This window comes from Hemibagrus wyckioides, linkage group LG18, assembly GCF_019097595.1.
Source record: "Hemibagrus wyckioides isolate EC202008001 linkage group LG18, SWU_Hwy_1.0, whole genome shotgun sequence".
NCBI lineage: Eukaryota > Metazoa > Chordata > Actinopteri > Siluriformes > Bagridae > Hemibagrus > Hemibagrus wyckioides.
This window is the reverse complement of record NC_080727.1, coordinates 12,437,876-12,456,870: the sequence shown is the minus strand read 5'-3', so window position 1 is coordinate 12,456,870 and position 18,995 is coordinate 12,437,876. Positions and strand designations below refer to the sequence as shown.

The 18,995-nt window shown below is 42.9% G+C and overlaps 1 protein-coding gene across 4 annotated transcripts in view; it reads right to left on the bottom strand.

The window, feature by feature from the left end:
- The window catches only part of tnksa (tankyrase, TRF1-interacting ankyrin-related ADP-ribose polymerase a), a 109,407-nt gene that overhangs the window by 31,638 nt on the left and 58,774 nt on the right, over nt 1-18,995 (bottom strand). For 2 of the 4 annotated variants that reach the window (XM_058415030.1, XM_058415028.1), the window contains 2 exons: nt 3,661-3,681; nt 132-226 (listed from right to left, as the gene is read on the bottom strand). In XM_058415030.1, coding sequence (XP_058271013.1) covers nt 132-226; nt 3,661-3,681 — 116 coding nt within the window. The remainder of the gene's footprint in view (nt 1-131; nt 227-3,660; nt 3,682-18,995) is intronic. The other 2 variants (XM_058415031.1, XM_058415029.1) reach the window with 1 other exon arrangement.

The window sequence follows — 18,995 nt, the reverse complement described above, 5'->3', positions numbered from 1 at the left end:
CTCATCATTTCTAGATCTCATTGGTCACAGCAAATAAGGAGAGAGTAATGACGCAATGTTGTGCGAATGCAATACGACAACTCTAATAAAACGGTTAAAGATACAGAAAGTAGTTAAGTGTAGATATCTACCCCTTGTCCTTTGCGTGCACGTCGGCGCCATGCTGCAGGAGGAGCTGGACGATTCGGACTCGGTTGTATCCCGCTGCCAAATGTAGTGGAGTCGACTAGAAACAGAGGAAAAACAGAGGGGTGCGTTTTAAAAAAAAAAAAAAAAAAAAAAAAAAAAATACAATTATGAGCATCTATCTAACTATGACAAAAGCAGCTCTACATGAACCTGCACTGATTGAGTGAACACAGCTGTTACAGCCTGGGGGCAATTTCAGCAGCCAAGTGCAAAAAATATAGCGGGTTTTCAGTCTCCCTGAGGAAGTCCAGTAACAAATCACCTCCTCTGGTCATTGTTCGTGTGCAAACTCGCTCAAAGTCGGCGCTCTCGGTTGCTTAATGCTGGCAGTTCAGACTACAACCCTGTTAGCAGCTGCTGCAAATCATTTAACCTTCTGTTTCAGCGTTACATAACCTAATAGCTGAACTTCCAAGGCAAGCCAAAATTAGCTGAAAAGAATTCTAAGGAGCAAATGTGCTAACGTCCTGATTAACACGCTGTACTGGAAATAACTGGTGCAATTTAAAAAAATAAAGTAAATCCACCAGCTTAGCAGGCTCAAAAACTTTCATCACCCTCAGCTGAACCTGTCCAGCTCTGGACACCGAGATAATGCAGAGTGAATCATCCACAAAGCTGAAAAAGAAACCTTTATTTTTTTACATATACTTTAAATTCTTCCAGTTATTCCAGTTTGTTAGGAAGCTCAACAGTGGTAGTGTGGTGGTGATGGTGGGAGCTTGAAGCCCTGACTTCTGATCAATAATCCAGAGCCTTAACCGCCGAGCCTCTCAACAGGAACGCTGTATAACAGCAGCAGATCATCTTTATGGCTATACTGTGCTAATATTGTTTAGACACCTGCATCATTTGTAGGTGGGATGGACAAAACCAATGCTCAAGACCTGTGTTTTTTTTGTTTTGTTTTTTTATAATCAGACATAAAACCAAGGAAAAATCCTCACGGAACCATTTGCACATAAATATTTATTAACGGCGTCCAAGATTTCTGGTTTAGACTTCTTGGTCTATTTTCACATTGGTTAAGGATTTCCTATGGTACAGAGTCTGACTGCCTGATAAGTGGTGCAGTTGGATTTAACCCTCGCTTCATCTATGCGTAAAGAGAGCAGCTCTTGAGCCTCTTTAGTCTGTTGCTCTGCTTAAACAGAATGAAATCTGAAGCTCTGGAAGCTGATCTGATACCGCCGTCCATTCCAATGTGCTCAACACCTAGATTACACCAGACAGACAGACAGACATCTCATATGTCATGTCCCAGGAGATGATGGGATTCAGGAAAGAGTAGCGAGCTACAGTTACAGAATCGGTGTGAGAAATACATGACCCAAATTATAACCATATATGAAATCAAAATACAGCCAACATTTGTGAATAATAAAAGGGCTTGATGTGTCGCATATCTTCCTATCAATAATTAATAAACTCAATCATGTGAAGACACACTGCACTGTGGTCCAGTCCACATGTAAACAGGCGTTTTGTAAACATTGATATTCCCTTCCCCTGCCTGCACGAAAATGCATTAACGAGAAAGTTTTTAAACTCTGAGAAACTCTGATTTCAGGGTTTCTAGGCAGATGGGAAAGGCTGGGTTTTGAAGCCTGGATGCTGTGGGCTTGCTGCCTGCACTTTTTATAGTGTTATAAAAGTGCAAGGACTCTGTCCATCAAGGCTGCTGATCCGGTTGTTCTTATACACCGTGAAGTGCGATTTTTTATTTTTTTTTTCCCGCATGGTTTTACCATTAAACCTCTGTGCAGAGACTCTGATCCATACTGTACTGCTCCACAATCCACTGCTCGGCTGCTACTAATGCACAGAGAGCTTAGAGGAGACCCAGGGAGAACACTACTTTGTATTTAAATGGAAGATTAAACAGCAGGTCCACCTCAACACATACAAATCCTCATGTGGATCAGTTTTTCGTTGTTTCTCGATCACTCCATACATAGCTCTCCTCACTATTCTTAAGGCATTTCGACATCACGTATTCAATTTTATTTCTACGTTATTTGTTTTACTTTTAACAATGGACAATGAAACAAAGCAGCTTTACAGTAATAGAAAAAAATGAAATTAAATGGATCCCTAAAGGGCGAGCCAAACGTGACTATGTTGAGAAAAAACTCCCTGATTTGATATGAGGAAGAGACATTGAGAGGAAACAGGCTCAAAAAGAAATCCATCTTCATCAATACATAATGCCCTGCTATAACTGTTTTAATTGTGGAACCAGGAAATTCATTCTAGTTTAAACATGAAGTCTGATAAAGACTCGAGTCCAAAACTCTTCATAGCATTTGCACTCCTAAATTTATGTCTAAGTGCTACTATCCACAGCAATCACGTGTGTCTCCAGGCTGATCATGTAGCTCATCATTAGCAGCAGTGAGAGGCCTCCAGGTGATGAGACCCAGAGCAGGAGGAGGGCATCAAGGCTGGATCAGGCAGGTCAGATCAATGCACACAATGTTTACATGCACACAGGGCCTGAGGCTACTGATTTGTCCACCCCTGGCCTGTGCTCTTACCCATGGCTCCCTGTCAGTTGGTGGACATTTTACATAATGATCAGATACGCGCTCACTTTTGAGTCACTCTGGATAAAAGCTGTTGCCTGGTTTCAAAATGTCAGGCGTATCGCATTAAACCGTGTTTCAAGTCAACATGCCAAATTAAGACAAAAATAACAGAACTAGAGCATCATGGCACACGCGTGTGATGAACAGCCAGAGATGGTCAGCATTCATGCTCTGGGCTTCTGAGCCGAAGCGAAGCATGACCGGTCAGACGGAATATGGAAGAAAGCTGCAATAAAAATAAATTTAAAAGATTTTAGAAATGGGGGTGAAAGCTAAACTCCCTGAATGCCAATCTCATCCAGGCGTGACTGAACGGATCCATGGGAGGGATGTATGGCGGGACAAAACGCACACTTGCCACAAGGCTGGATCTCTGATTTGGAGCGTATGGATCGTTCAGCCAAACACACAAATGAAACACACAAATCAGTGCATAATCAATGCTCAAGAAAATGAGACCTTCGATTTTTTTCACTGACGAAATGCAGAGGCAAGCTGTTTTTTTTGTTGTTGCCATGCACGTCATAAGACTCGGGAGGGATGGAAAGGAACTAAAGAAAAAGAAAAAAAAGCTGGAGGAATCAGCCTGCATGGTGTTAGAGAGTGCACAGAGATGAGACGTAGCTAAAACGCTAAAGTAGCAATCATCTCTTCTTTTTTTTTTTTAAAGAAAAAAAAGAAAAAAAGCAGGCAATGAGGTGTAGTGTGATTATCTGCTTGAGAGGGAAGAGTGAGACATGACTGAAATTAGAATAATTAAAAAATAAATCATAAGAAGCAGCTCCAAATCCATCCAGAATGTGCATGAGGAACTCAGAGCCAGCACACTGATGAGCAACACAAAACTGAAAGTGCAATCGAATTAAAAAAAAAAAGAACTTACCAGCATTTTTTGAGATGTCGACTGAGACAATGTCGCCAGAATCACAAATAAAAAAATAAAATAAAATAAAACAACAAAAAAAAAAACAACACAAACAATGATATAATGATAGCATCATGTCATTTCAACAATGTGCTAAACAGCCATCTTTTGCTTTTCTGTTCTTTTCCCCCCTATCTATTATTTGTTTTGCATGTCCCTGAGGATGCGACGCCTGTGTGAACTGTGTGTACACAAAGCTTGTGCAGCCGGTGAGACTACGGGACTTCGTACTGCGACAGTGATCGATCGCAAATCTAACTTTCTACATGGAGAGGAAACGCAGAGCCGAGCGAAGCTGGCATCCATCATCGTTTCTCTGAGCTCCAACACACGTCTCCGACTTCCCCTGGTGGAAGAGCTCCGACCCAGGCTCACACAGCTGTGGCTTACTTGCAGCTCTCACACATACACACACAACCACCCACCCAAACCCTTCTGTCTTATATCCCTTACATTTGCACTGAATTTGTTCTAGTACAGAAGAGGCTGCAGCCGGTTCAGAGTTCATCACACAGAGCCTACACACATACACACACATACAGAATCCATTAATCAATAAAGCCTCAAAGAAATGAAATCAATAAAACTTTCTTACCATACAATTTCTTTATTATTATTATTAGACAAATATTCCCTTTTAACTCCCCATATGCATCAATGACAGTTACCCATGAGCGTGTTGAACAAGACCTGCTGTTACAGACATGCTCTGACCCAGTCGTCTAGACGTCACTATCTGGTGTCTCAGATCCTTAGGTCTCAAAGATCTCATCTTTACATTTGTCCTGCTTCCAACACATCAACTCTGAGAAGAGACTGTTCACTTGCCATTGGTTGATCAGTGTGTGTGATGTGATATATACATATATTTCTAAAAGAAGACAGTCCTGAATGATTCAGAAAGACTTTAGACTGTAAATATCACAGGGATGTAATATTCAACTGACATGCCTAACATGCTGTTTGATCACACTCAGGACAGCTGGCACAGAGGAAAATCTCATGCCTTTTCTTATATGCTGTATAATATGCAGACATATGGCTGAGAATGCACCAGGTTATAAGGCTCTCCATGGCCACATGGTCTGTACTCGACCGCACAGGCTCCGCCCACCAATCTGTCCACAGCTTCTTGAGTAATTTAAAAAAATGAAAAGAATAAAAGCAGGTATTTTTCGGTTTCAGATACAGCCCGTGGCTTGACGATTCATGATCACCATGAGGAAGCTTGCAGATTTACGGTAAACACAGTGCCTACACACGTGAAGCTGCCAACGTGGCAGATCCCACAACTGAATCTGACAGACCGTGTTTACAAACTGAGCAGCAGATGAATTCGTTGCTCATGTCTCAACCTAAACATAAATGTTGATCTGGCCATGATAAGGTGTGTGGTGGCAGGCTACTCCTCACCTAGGCGGTGAGTCTGAGTCAATTCAATATGGCATGGCCTTTTCCTCAGGAATCCCTTGAGATGCAAAAGGAGGCACAGAAAGCGAGCAGGAGAAACAGTTCAGGTCTCCAGATATTATATAGATGGTGTGCAGTGTGACGCAACAATTATTTTTCTGCAAGAGGGAGGTTTTTAATGTCATGAATCAGTTATATATGAAGAATATGGCAAAGAATAAAATAATTTAAAAAATTAATTAAACTGGAATCTGAATACAGATAAAGGTAGAGGTGACACCCAAGGTACAGTGTAGAAAACAAACAAACAAAACCACACCTGGGTGCCTTATTCACAGAGGGGGAAAACAAATCTGAGACAAAAAAAATAAAAGGAATTTGATGAGGAAGTGTGTGTGTATGTGGGGGAGAGAGAGAGCTGGTGAAATGGTTCACTGACTCGTACATGGAGTCACCGACAGATTCTGCCATGCTCTGTCTCGGCCCTCAATCAAGATGTGGCGAAGTAAACACAAATCCGGAGCTGAAATGAGAACGTCCAACTAAAGGCAAGTGATTTAGATGCAAAGCAGCTACAAACGTCCCCCTTATCGCTGTTGAGAAATGAGAGCCGTATTTCAGCACGAGAGTGGAAGGACACTTCCTTGCCTTTTCCACTTCCTGCCATGGAGGAATTGTGACCTGTAACCATGCCAACAGTGATTCCCCATCCCCCACGCCTGTTGTTTCCATAGTGCGACAGAGGATAGGTCTGAGTTTAAAATAAACCTTCGGACCCAGGAGAGGCGAGAGCAAGCATCTGGAGGAAAAACAAGCTGAAGGCATGACTCTCCTTGGGCTGAGCGGATCGATAAGACATTAGCCGGCTCTGCTAACACTCATCGCTCTTACCTGCTCGCCAAATTACAACTAAGGAGCCCGTTTACTGCGTCCAAGTCTACTGTAATAAAGCGGAATGTTTTCCCCTGTGCTGTAACTCTCAGAAACGAGGCCCATCTTCCTTGACAACCAGCTCCATGATGCTGCATAAGGGAGATTTTCAGCTAATTTGCATCATATGTATAACCTACTTTTACTAAACAGTCCAAGGATTTATTAGCATTCTCGGCATTTATTAGAAAATCCTTAGCGACGTCAGACTCTGAATAGTTATCAGAAACTTAGTGATAAACAATACAGCTGCAACGTCAATCAGCTGTAAGGAGAGGCTTAATCTAACTAAAACAGCCGTGACAGCTTGTATGCGACTTCTACACAGTGTTTGGTGCGAGGTCCATCATAAGAGGGTGGAGTTAAAGTCAAATAACTGTTTCTCAGAGACTAGAAATCTGACCAAGTTGAAATTGACTGAAATACTGGATTTTTGTGCTAATCTAATGATGCTAACCGGAACAGCGGGCCACAATCAGCCAATCGGCTTTCAGGAGGCATTGAGGGAAAACAAGGACCTTCTTTTCCCTAAGCTGCAGCTCTCATAAACAAGTTCTCCTCGAGAACAAGCTCTACAGCATGCAACAAATATTTTATACATAACTTGTATGATACTCCTGGCACACTGTTTTCCTCAGCCTTAGCATTTCAACAGGATCAATCCTGTGGTGTGGCAAGAAAGTACACAACACACATCACATCAATAAAGCATTGACCGTTTGAGAATCTCCACAGCTTATCCTTCACCACTTTCCACTGCAGGATGTAGGATATTAAAAAATGTATGTCCCACAAGCCACTCAGTGAATTATCCATAAGCAACACTGGGAAGGGGGAAAAAATACCACAAACCACAAAAACAGGTGGTTTTAGTCTAGCATTAGCCCCAGAATGTATACACTATATTGCCAAAAGTATTCGCTCACCTGCCTTGACTCGCATATGAACTTAAGTGACATCCCATTCCTAATCCATAGGGTTCAATATGACGTCGGTCCACCCTTTGCAGCTATAACAGCTTCAACTCTTCTGGGAAGGCTGTCCACAAGGTTTAGGAGTGTGTTTATGGGAATTTTTGACCATTCTTCCAGAAGCGCATTTGTGAGGTCACACACTGATGTTGGACGAGAAGGCCTGGCTCTCAGTCTCCGCTCTAATTCATCCCAAAGGTGTTCTATCGGGTTGAGGTCAGGACTCTGTGCAGGCCAGTCAAGTTCATCCACACCAGACTCTGTCATCCATGTCTTTATGGACCTTGCTTTGTGTACTGGTGCACAGTCATGTTGGAAGAGGAAGGGGCCAGCTCCAAACTGTTCCCACAAAGTTGGGAGCATGGAATTGTCCAAAATGTCTTGGTATGCTGAAGCATTCAGAGTTCCTTTCACTGGAACTAAGGGGCCAAGCCCAGCTCCTGAAAAACAACCCCACACCATAATCCCCCCTCCACCAAACTTTACACTTGGCACAATGCAGTCAGACAAGTACCGTTCTCCTGGCAACCGCCAAACCCAGACTCGTCCATCAGATTGCCAGATGGAGAAGCGCGATTCGTCACTCCAGAGAACGCATCTCCACTGCTCTAGAGTCCAGTGGCGGCGTGCTTTACACCACTGCATCCGACGCTTTGCATTGCACTTGGTGATGTATGGCTTGGATGCAGCTGCTCGGCCATGGAAACCCATTCCATGAAGCTCTCTGCGCACTGTTCTTGAGCTAATCTGAAGGCCACATGAAGTTTGGAGGTCTGTAGCGATTGAAAGTTGGCGACCTCTTCGCACTATGCGCCTCAGCATCCGCTGACCCCGCTCCATCAGTTTACGTGGCCTACCACTTCGTGGCTGATTTGCTGTCGTTCCCAAACACTTCCATGTTCTTATAATACAGCTGACAGTTGACTGTGGAATATTTAGGAGCGAGGAAATTTCACGACTGGATTTGTTGCACAGGTGGCATCCTATCACAGTTCCACGCTGGAATTCACTGAGCTCCTGAGAGCGACCCATTCTTTCACAAATGTTTGTAAAAACAGTCTGCATGCCTAGGTGCTTGATTTAATACACCTGTGGCCATGGAAGTGACTGGAACACCTGATTCTGATTATTTGGATGGGTGAGCGAATACTTTTGGCAATATAGTGTATGTATGACCTATAGCATCAGTGAAATTTTGTGTTACTGAGAGGGTTAAATAACCAGGGAGCCTCTTTAGGAGATGATGGTGATGATTAAGGGAGCAGAAAGCAGTTAAGTGTACTTCTACCACTACTCTTTTTATGATAATTAAACCTAATGCTTTGGTAGCTATTTAGGGAATATTAGTGATATAGAAAGTTGTCTGACGAAGTAAAGTTGGTGCTGTGACACAAACATGTAGGTGAAGTGGTGAAGCTGATAATCTCATTACACTGGCACATGCCAAGAGTTGAGATATATTAGGCAGCAAGTAAACATTCAGTTTTTAAAGCTGATGTGTCAGAAGCAGGGGAAAATGGGCAAGTGGAAGGATCTGAGTGACTTTGACAAGGGCCAAATGACTGGGTCAGGTCTCCAAAACAGCAGGTCTTGTGTGGTGTTCCTGTGGTATGGAGGGGATAGGAAGGACAGCCAATGATGATGAACATGGCTAGCCCATCTGGCCCAATCCCACAGAAGAGCTATGTAGCACAAATTGTTCATTAAAAAGACGTGAATGATTGAAAGGTGTACAATACAGCTTGTCTGTTCAGAGTGCCCATGCGACCCCTGTTTCCCACAAGAAGCACTCACATTGGGCATGTGAGCATGACCATGAAGCTGGACCATAAAGCTATGAAAGATTGTAGCATGGTCTGATTGTTTTCTTTTACGTCATGTGGATGGCCGTGTGTGTGTGTGTGCGTGCGTGCGTGCGTGCATTCCTTAGTGCATCCTGGTGCCACCTCTTTCTCAAGTAAGAAGGCAAGCTGATGGAGGCGGTGTGATGCCCTGGGCAATTTTCCTTTGACACGTACCACCTACCTAAACATTGTTGCATACCAAGTAGACTTCTTCATTGGAACGGTAGTCCCTAAAGGCAGTGGACTCTTTCAGCAGGATAATGCTCCCTGCCACACTGCAGAAGTGTTCAGGAATGGTTTGAGGAACATGACAAAGAGTACATGGTGTTATCTTTGCCTCTAAATTCCCCAGATCTCAATCTGATCAAGCATCTATGGGATGTGCTGGACAAACAAGTCCGATCTGTGGAGGCTCCGCCTCACAAAACAAGACTTAAAGGCTCTGCTGCTAAAATCTGGATGCCAGATTCCACAGCACACCTTGTCTTGGGGAGTCCATGCCTTAATGGGTCAGAGCTGTTTTGGTGGGACCTACACAATATTAGGCAGGTGGTTTTAATGTTATGTATAAACAAACACATCTGACAGTGGAGAAATTCTAGCAAGGATTTGAATACAGTTACGCAACAGTGATTAAATTTTTGGCTTCCTTGCAGTGACTCTCAAAAATTTAATATAAAATAAAAATCCCAACAGTAGCCCCCAATCCACCACAACACAATTTTCATCCTTTATCCAATTGCAATTTATGCCAACTCCAACAGCAATTCCTCTCATGTCTTATAGCTTGCCAATAATATTTCTTCTGCTGGAAGAGAAGACACCTTTGTCCTCCTCGTATCTATAAAAGGTGGTCTCCACAGAGCACTTGCACCCTTTAACAACCCAGCGGGAGCAGCAGTGATGTGATCTGAGCGCGCTCGCTGAGGGTTCTGCTCGTCCCTCGGGTGCATTTCAGCACGGTGTCGACGATCACGACCACTTTCTGCAATTAAGTGCAATAAAGTGGCAGTGAGAGTGAGAGAGAGAGAGAGAGAGAGAGAGAGAGAGAGAGAGAGAGAGAGAGAGAGAGAGAGAGACGGGAACCACTTCAGGTGCAAGGCTTCAGTATCCGCCTACGTCTGTGCCTGAGCTCGCCAAGAGAAAGAAAAAGAAAGGGGGTGGACAGGTCTTAAAAATGCCAGCTAAACATACGCCACAACGTTTCTTAATCTCCACAAATATGCAGAAATGTTTCACTTAAAGCAGCATGTTCTCAGAGCCAGAGCAGTCGCTTTATCTCATGCTTTTCATGCTGCTGAGATACTGTAGAAGTTGTTAAAAAGAGATAGAAAGACAGACACACTGCGGGGAGACAGAGAGAAAGAGACTGGGAGAGGGAGAGGGGGGGAGGTCATGTGCATATGTTCAGTTCACATCTACACATCTAAGAGTGAGCTGAGGGAGAAGAAAAGAAGGGGAAGAAAACGAAAAGGTCGATTGTTCTCCATAAAGCTGAGCGACGTGATTGATGGGTTCTGCAGCGGGTGTGGTATGAGTGATCGGCCCTTCCTGGCACTCTGCGCCGTGTTAATGCGCTCCACTGTGCTGTGTTAATGAAATACACTCCGGAGAGAGCCACTATCTTTCAGCTGGACTCGGTCCAGATCTCACACGCTGGAGGAGAGCGGGAGGATGTGTTTACAGATTTCCCTTAACCACGACAGTCTCGTGTCACGTTCCTGTGATATTCACCTCAGTCCACATCTGAGCAACTTTTGATATGAAAGCAGCGTGTAAGCTGAGACAGAGGGTGTGAGGGATAGAAGGGAATATTTCAATTTATTTAGAGAACATGGATATTTACTGCTCAGGCAAACTGCTCTCACCTGAAAGAAACAGGCTGCGCTATAACCGTGAGCTTTAATACAGCTCTGATAAAATGACTTGAAAAACAGAGAGAGAGAGAACGAGAGAGAGAGAGAGAGAAAGAGAGAAAGAGAGAAAGAGAGAAAGAAAGAGAGAAAGAGAGAAAGAAAGAAAGAAAGAAAGAAAGAGAGAAAGAAAGAGAGAGAGAAAGAAAGAGAGAGAGAGAGAGAGAGAGAAAGAAAGAAAGAAAGAAAGAAAGAAAGAAAGAAAGAAAGAAAGAAAGAAAGAAAGAAAGAAAGAAAGAAAGAAAGAAAGAAAGAAAGAAAGAACAAAGAAGGACGGCAGACAGACTGAAAGAAAAGACAGTAAGTAAGAAGAAAATAGACAGACACACACAAAGACAGAAATGAATGAAAAAGGAAACAAAGCAAAAGACAGAAAGAAAGAAGCTGTCAGAAAAATTAAAGAAAAACAGCAAGAAAATAGACAATCTGACTTAAAGAACTGACAGACAGAGAGACAGACAGACAGAGAAAGAGAAGCATTCATTTATATTACCCAGAAGTCCTCTTTAATTAGCTCTGGAGTATAAAGCACATGTACAGTAATTAAGAGCAATAACACACATGGTTCCTCTGGGGTTCTTTGGGTAGTTAAGGTTCTTTGCTAGCTAAGGGGTTTTTCACTTGGAACCCCGTGTGAAATTTCGAACAAAGAACTTTTAGGACACAAAAACTGATTGAACTTTTCCCCGTCAGTGTGCTGTACTGGACCTGGCTCTGAAGTGAACAGCGAACCAGCCACTGCTTTGAATAACGCAGGAAAGTTGAGCAGCTTAGACAGAAACTGAAGGACATTACAGCATGCGTGTGATAAAAGCAGCTTGTCTACATTGTTTTGGTCTTCACCTTCATGTTGTACGTCTGATGTACAGATGAGCCGACAAGACAGTCCCTTAAACAGTGTAATAAACCGATCAAGCAGCGCTTCCTCTAACTCTTAGTATTGTCTTTTCTAATTAACTGGCCATTATCACCACCTCATCACCATCCCTTTTTCTACTTTGTTTTCTTTTCCTGAAAAGAAACAAAGTAAAAGACCTCGTCACTGGTCACATAAGTCACACGAGTCACGGACTTGCTACCAATGTGGTCATCTCCAGGGACCTGAGAGCTCTTTGCATGCTGGTGATTTTAAGAGAATGTTCTTTACTGTTTAACATTTCCATGGATCATGCTCGACGTTCCAGGCATGTCCTGTAGCCATCCCTCCAGCCTGAGTGCAGGCACATGGCCGTTCTTTATGCTAATAGATGTGCATATGTCTTGGTCACATTTTGTTTTTAAAAGTCTACCTATTCTTCAAAATTGAGCAGACACTTAATGGCTACATTAGCATACTCATGTATCACCTTTTGCATTTTAAATGTGTAGATAAGAGCTTTGTCCTTTACTAGGAATCCATGCTGCCATTCTCCAGCTAATATTCCATCTTTAAGGGCAGCTGTAATCACAGATACGTCCGTCTTGCTCTCAGTCTCTTAGGCACACCGATGTTTCTCACGGGCTGGGAAATGAGGCAGGCGAGTGATCAGCGAGGGTAAATGCGACCTCATACTGTCATTCAGGTGGGAAAGCAGAGCGCAACGAGATAAAAAGAGGAAATTATACAGTGGAGGGGTCCCTTCTCCTGGGGTACCTGGTGTATGGAGCAATGGTGTACCTCCTAAAAATCTTACAATGGCTGCTCTGCCAAGCTGAGCTATTCACTCATAAAGCACTGAGGTTCAGCTGATGAGTGTAAAAATGAACAGATTTTGGTGTACAAAAACAAGAGTGGTCACGAGCACAGTTCAGATCTCATCAGATTCTCTGGTATCCGGTATCAGAGACTGGTGCAACAAAAAAACAGCATAGCGCCATTTTGAATTCTGGCAATAAGAAAGTCAGCTGTGTCCAGAAAATTGCTCTGTGGGCAAGAGGGATGGCATGCTTTCTCCTCTCTGACAGGTACAGCAACATTCGCCAATTGTGTTTTAAGCTGCCTTGTGAGGCAGCATGGGAAGCAACTCAACTAAGGATGCTTTCACCTTCAGTGGGAGGAAGCTGTTGTAAGATAGGGGAAAGCTGGATGTTGGAGAGTAGTGGCTGCTTAGTGGTTAAGACATTGGACTTGGCACCTCCAAGCTAGGGTCATGCCAGACCTTCGCTGGACCCTCAACTGCTCAGTTGTATGAATGAGATCATTCCAAGTCCCCCTGGATAAGGGCATGCAGCCACACTGACTCTTTGGGGAACCTGCTCTTGAGGAACCAGTTCCAAAGATGTGTGTGAAATGAATGGCTACTTTAATCCATTTTCCAACTGTAGGGCTTTGTATTCCATTCAAGTGTTTTTTGCTAGGCAGTTCTGATTATTGTTTCATATGTACACTTTTAAGGATACTCACAGTAGGTAAGTAAAGGGAAAGTACACATTGTTGCATGTAATTGCTCTGCTGGTGCAGTCACTTGTCAAGGCAGTCGATTATCCTGTGTTACTCATCACTTTTTCAGGAACACTTCGTTCTGTATTAGCACCACTGGCTTCTTTAACAACTCGACACTGGGTCTGTTTGAAAGTCTTGTTTGCCTGATAAGATTAGAGCTAATGAGTGTTCAGTCCATGAATTAACAATGTCCCACGTTAAATAAAGCAGCCAGCCAAATAAGAGATTAGAAGACTGCCATCATGGTTTAATTGAATCAGCCACAGCATTTCTAATCCACACAAAAGCTGCACACCACACAAGATGGACTAGCCATACTTCAACACTGGCTCTGCCTAGAGCTCAGCATGGCCCAGACCAACTCTATAATCAGGTCTAACAGTTTGGCTTTGTGCTTTCCACATGCTGTGATTTGAAGGACATCCTTTTTCATCCTTCACATTATTGCGGGTTCCATAGAGCACTGGGTCATCATGGTGGGCTAAACCGTGACACGAGCACACAAACCACGTGCCCAGAGCAGACAGAGGGGGGGGGGGGAGTCAGGGCGTGAATTCGGAGCCATAGGAGGGAGTACACTTGGCACGCGAATGCTTCGGAGAGCAGAAGCTCCTCCAGGGTTGAGATGCCCAGGCTTTCCAGAAAATAAGAGCATCTGAGAGGAAAAAGCGCTGAGGGTTCTGTAATGGCGAGGGTCAGGAAATGAGTCTGCTTTGGAAACGTAGCATGACGATGATGATACAAAATATGCTGCTTGCCCTGTTAATGTAAAGATAAGAAAAGTGATCTATCCCTGTGGTGCCTAAACCAGAAACCCTTGAAATTACATTGCTCAGAGTGAGGAACTGCCTGAAGAAGGCAAGTTTCAATTCGGAGCGAAGAAAGCAAGTTTCAAATTCCAGTAAAGAAAATAAGTTTCAAGACCTTTGGCTTTTATGTACGGGGGGAGAAGGAAAAAAAAAAATGAAGAAAACTCAGCAGAAAAGTTGGTGCGAATTAAAAGAAAACTTAGCTGCTTAGCTCAGGGCCTGGTTACAACCAGAGAGCAGCACAAATCGCCTCATTTCAGTAGGGGAAAAAATGAGGGGGGGACATTACCTTAGACAAACACAAGAGAGGAAACCATCTGTAATTCCATGACAAACAGAAAACAAAATTATACCAGCCAAGGGCAAAGTTCTCTTAAATGACTTCCCCTGCGAGCTCACATTAGCTCTGATGATTTATGCAGCTATCTGTAAGGCCTCACTGGTGATAAACGGGCTCTGTGAGAATGGAAATTAAATAACATCCCCCATGTAGGTGGGAGCGACATGATGCATTGATTGTATTGTCAGGATCACTGGCTGCATGTTAGAACACATTTACAAAACAATGCACAAATGTCTCATTTAAACGACGTAGCATGATGCTCGTAATGACAGTGCTGCTGAATTCTTCAGTCGGACTCTGGTCACAAGGTGTTGATTACTTTTCCATAAGTCCAACAGCGGTTTCGGCTGTGATTCTAATCACGCATTGAATCGAACGTGCTCGTTCTGATGCCTTATTGTTTCGATAGCAACGGCCCGTTCACAGGGAATTTGGATGCCAGATGTTCTGTATAATCGAAGCCTAATAACAAACAAACTGAAAAATATGTTGCTGTTTAACAAACTAACAAAACAATAGAATCGTTGACATGGTGAAGTTTTTTGCATTTATTTAACGTCAATGGGAGGAGTCTCCAGTGTCAGCGCTGTGTATGTTTCTGAAACTGGAAAATCTTTAGAGAGAGAGAGAGAGATAGAGAGTGTGTGTGTGTGTGTGTGTGTGTGTGTGAGAGAGAGAGAGCGAGAAACAGAGATAATGAAAGAGAGAGAGAGAGAGAGAGAGAGACAGAGAGAAAGAGAGCAAGACAGTTAAAGAGCGTGTGTGTGGGTGTGTGTGTGAGAGACAGACAGATAACGAAAGAGAGAGAGACAGAGATAATGGATGGATATGAGAGAGAGAGAGAATAAAGAATAAGGAAAGGAAAGGAAAGGAAAGGAAAGGAAGGAGCGAGAGAGGGAGGGACGGAGAGAAAGAGAGAGAAAGAAAGAAAGAAAGAAGTCAACTGAATATTCCACAACACAAGTTAAATGTAACAGAGTTCTCTAGAGATGCCACAGACATCAGTAGGCGGAGTTCAAGAAAACGAAACTCTCTGTATCCTGTCAATCACAGCATCACTCGCCAATCAAGACTGTCTCTGAGCACATGCATGTATTCAGAAGCTGACAGTGCTTCCTCTAAATGTGTTACACCGGGCTTTCTGTGTCTCTGAAACAAACAATCAAAAGATTAAATCTGGGGCATCTGGGGACACGCTTGAGCAGGAAAATAGTCTGGGGTTGTAAGAGTAACTGCATAAATACTGTAAGGTTTTTACTACTTTACTGCTGTGCAATGCAATTAATAATCAATTAAAACTTTAGTTCATTCCATTGTCAGTTTTTAATTGTCAAAATTCCATTCTGAGCTGTTTACATCTCCACTGCTTTGCTACTAAAGCAGTATTAATCATGATGCACGCTGTGTGATAATGCTTTTAGACTATAATGATACAGGATTTGTCAGCTTGTCCACCACTAATTCCAAACATGCAGAATTCCTAACTGATTAGTTGCTATTACAGTCAAGTGAGCAAGCGGTTGACGTCCAGTCAAACTGAAAGCTGACAACTCGCACAACAAATTTCACTGAGAAGCTGTCACGCCGTTTAGCATTAGTATGTGGAAGGTTTCCCTGTGCATAACCCAAATCATTTGCACCCAAACATTTATTAATTTCACGCTACAGCGTCGTGGATAATCAGCCATGCAGAAGAAATCAACAAAAGGCATGGAGCATAAAAACAAGGCCCTTCTTCAACTGGATGATAATTTTCAATTCCAGACCAGATGAGAAAACCTCACCGACATGCTGCGCTCCAGAAGCAGCGATATAAATTCATTGAGACCTTCAATTGAACCAGACCATGTGTCTGTGGCTTAGATGAACATCGTGCTCTTCCCTTATCACCTCTCATTAGAGGAGCAACTGAAAGCAGCACCAGCCGGTGGTTGCACGGCGCGCAAACTAATGAGCACACTCAAGAGTGGCCAAACCTGCAACATTCCGGGCTATGCTAGCAAAAACAGCATGGACACAGACCAGGTGCTTTCTTTACTGAATGATACCCAGTATCATTACACTGACTTGGTACTGCTGCTTCCACTGCTAAGTATGTAATGACATCATAAACCTGGCATAAATTCTGGCCGACCAGCCATAACATTATGACCACCCAATATGGCCTAATATTGTGTTAGTCACCCTTTTACATGCGCTGTGTATTCTGATACCTTTCTATCAGAACCAGCATTAACTTCTTCAGCAATTTCAGCAACAGTAGCTCGTCTGTTGGATCGGATCACACGGGCCAGCCTCCACTCCCCATGTGCATCAATGAGCCTTGGCCGCCCATGACCCTGACGCCGGTTCACCACTGTTCCTTCCTTGGTCCACTTTTGATAGATACTGACCACTGCAGACCGGGAACACCCCACAAGAGCTGCAGTTTTGGAGATGCTCTGATCCAGTCGTCTAGCCATCAAAATTTGGCCCTTGTCAAACTCGCTCAAATCCTTACGCTTGCCCATTTTTCCTGCTTCTAACACATCAGCTTTGAGGACAAAATGTTCACTTGCTGCCTAATATATCCCACCCACTAACAGGTGCCATGATGAGGAGATCATCAGTCTTATTCACTTCACCTGTCAGTGTTCATAATGTTACGCCTGATCAGAACATGGTGAGAAATGTTAAATCTGAGCCACATTGATCAAATCATATTTGAAATTCTCAGATATTGCTTTTTCTCCCTCACTTGCATTACAAAAGAAAAAGGAAAAAAAATAAAAATAAAAAATCAGTTATATCAGTTAATTTTTCCATGACTCTATTTGACACCCTTTTGTCCATGAAAAGCCTGGGAGCAGCACTGGACATCCATGGTTTCTAATAAAAGCTACAATATATATAATACTGATCCCATGAAAGTAAGAAATAAATAAATAACCGAATCAATATCCGCATCTAAGCACACTGGCTCAATCACTAATCCACATAAAAGCAGCATGGACAGCAAACAGCAGGCAATAAACTATAGCCCTGTGGACGTCTGTTCTCTCTCTGTGTCTCACACACAAACACACACAGACAGATAGAGACAAGAAATGAAAATCAATCTGTAACACAGTGCAGAAATGCAAGACTGATTAAGTGAGGGAGGTGTTTGGTGAGTAAAGAAGGCTTTTTGGATAATTAAGAGACAGCGGGAGAAGCCCCCCGGAGCATTTTCTCTCTCTAACCAGAATACCGAAGCAGTGTGAGGACAAAGGCATGCCCCAGTGGAGTGCCTGGGAGTGTGCTGCTGATGAACAGAGAGCATCGCAACCTGCTGGGCTTCCACTTCCTCCATATGCCACACCTGCATTCTGAAAAGCCAGCGGCTGCGTTTCCTCATTCTGTTTCCAAAACAACCAGACAGTCCAGATCACTCGCTGAGTTATGGGCCGCAACAAGAGTTTCTCATTAACAGTAAATAAATAAATAAATAAATAAATAAATAAATAAATAAATAAAAAAGAAGCCACACGAGTAGTACGGGAGTGCTGCCAAATACATCCATCCACTGGTGCGAGGACAGAGGAGAGAGTGGAACAGAGGATTTATTACCTCGAAAACCGTAGCAAACATTGGGAAAGTACAGATAAAGAAAGGTGGTGATGAATACTGCGGCAAAGGAAGCGAGCGAGCCGGCGTTCCTCGACTGAACTCGGTCCAGACCGTCTGGAATCATTTCGGTCCGAGCCGATAAAAAGATGATTTGCCGGCGTTTGCGACAAAATACAGTTTACTTTTTATTACATTTATTTTATTATAAACAGAGTTTATGATCTGTTGGGAAATTACTTGGGCATGAATTGCATGATTGTCTAGAGCAAAGACGCTCAACTGGCAGCAAAAATGAGTAATAAAGGGGGAAAATATGAAATACTCGAGCATAGCTTATAAACATGTTTACAAACAAGAACAACAAGAAAAAGTGTATTTCAGCAGCTGTAGTTCTCTAAATATTATTCAGAAATATTCTGGAGATGATCCTCTGTTTTATATTTATATATATATATATATATATATATATATATATATATATATATATATATATATATATATATATATATACACACATACACACACACACACACACACACACCACTCAGGCATAACATCATGAGCACTGACAGGTGAAGTGAGTAACACTGATGATCTCCTCATCATGGCACCTGTTAGTGGGTGGGATATATTAGGCAGCAAGTGAACATTTTGTCCTCAAAGCTGATGTGTTAGAAGCAGGAAAAATGGACAAGCGTAAGGATTTGAGCGAGTTTGACGAGGGCCAAATTGTGATGGCTAGACGACTGGATCAGAGCATCTCCAAAACTGCAGCTCTTGTGGGGTGTTCCCGGTCTGCAGTGGTCAGTATCTATCAAAAGTGGTCCAAGGAAGGAACAGTGGTGAACCGGCGACAGGGTCATGGGTAGCCAAGGCTCACTGATGATTTAATTCCAAATATCCAAATATTCAGCTGAAAGCAATTCACAAAAGCAGGTACAAAACTCAACAGATTAAGCTAAAAAATGCCATGTTAAAAAAAACAAACAAACTCAAATATAGTCATATAAAAACAAAAGTTAACACGTTAGAAGGAAACTGCTGTCACCATTTAGTAAACAAT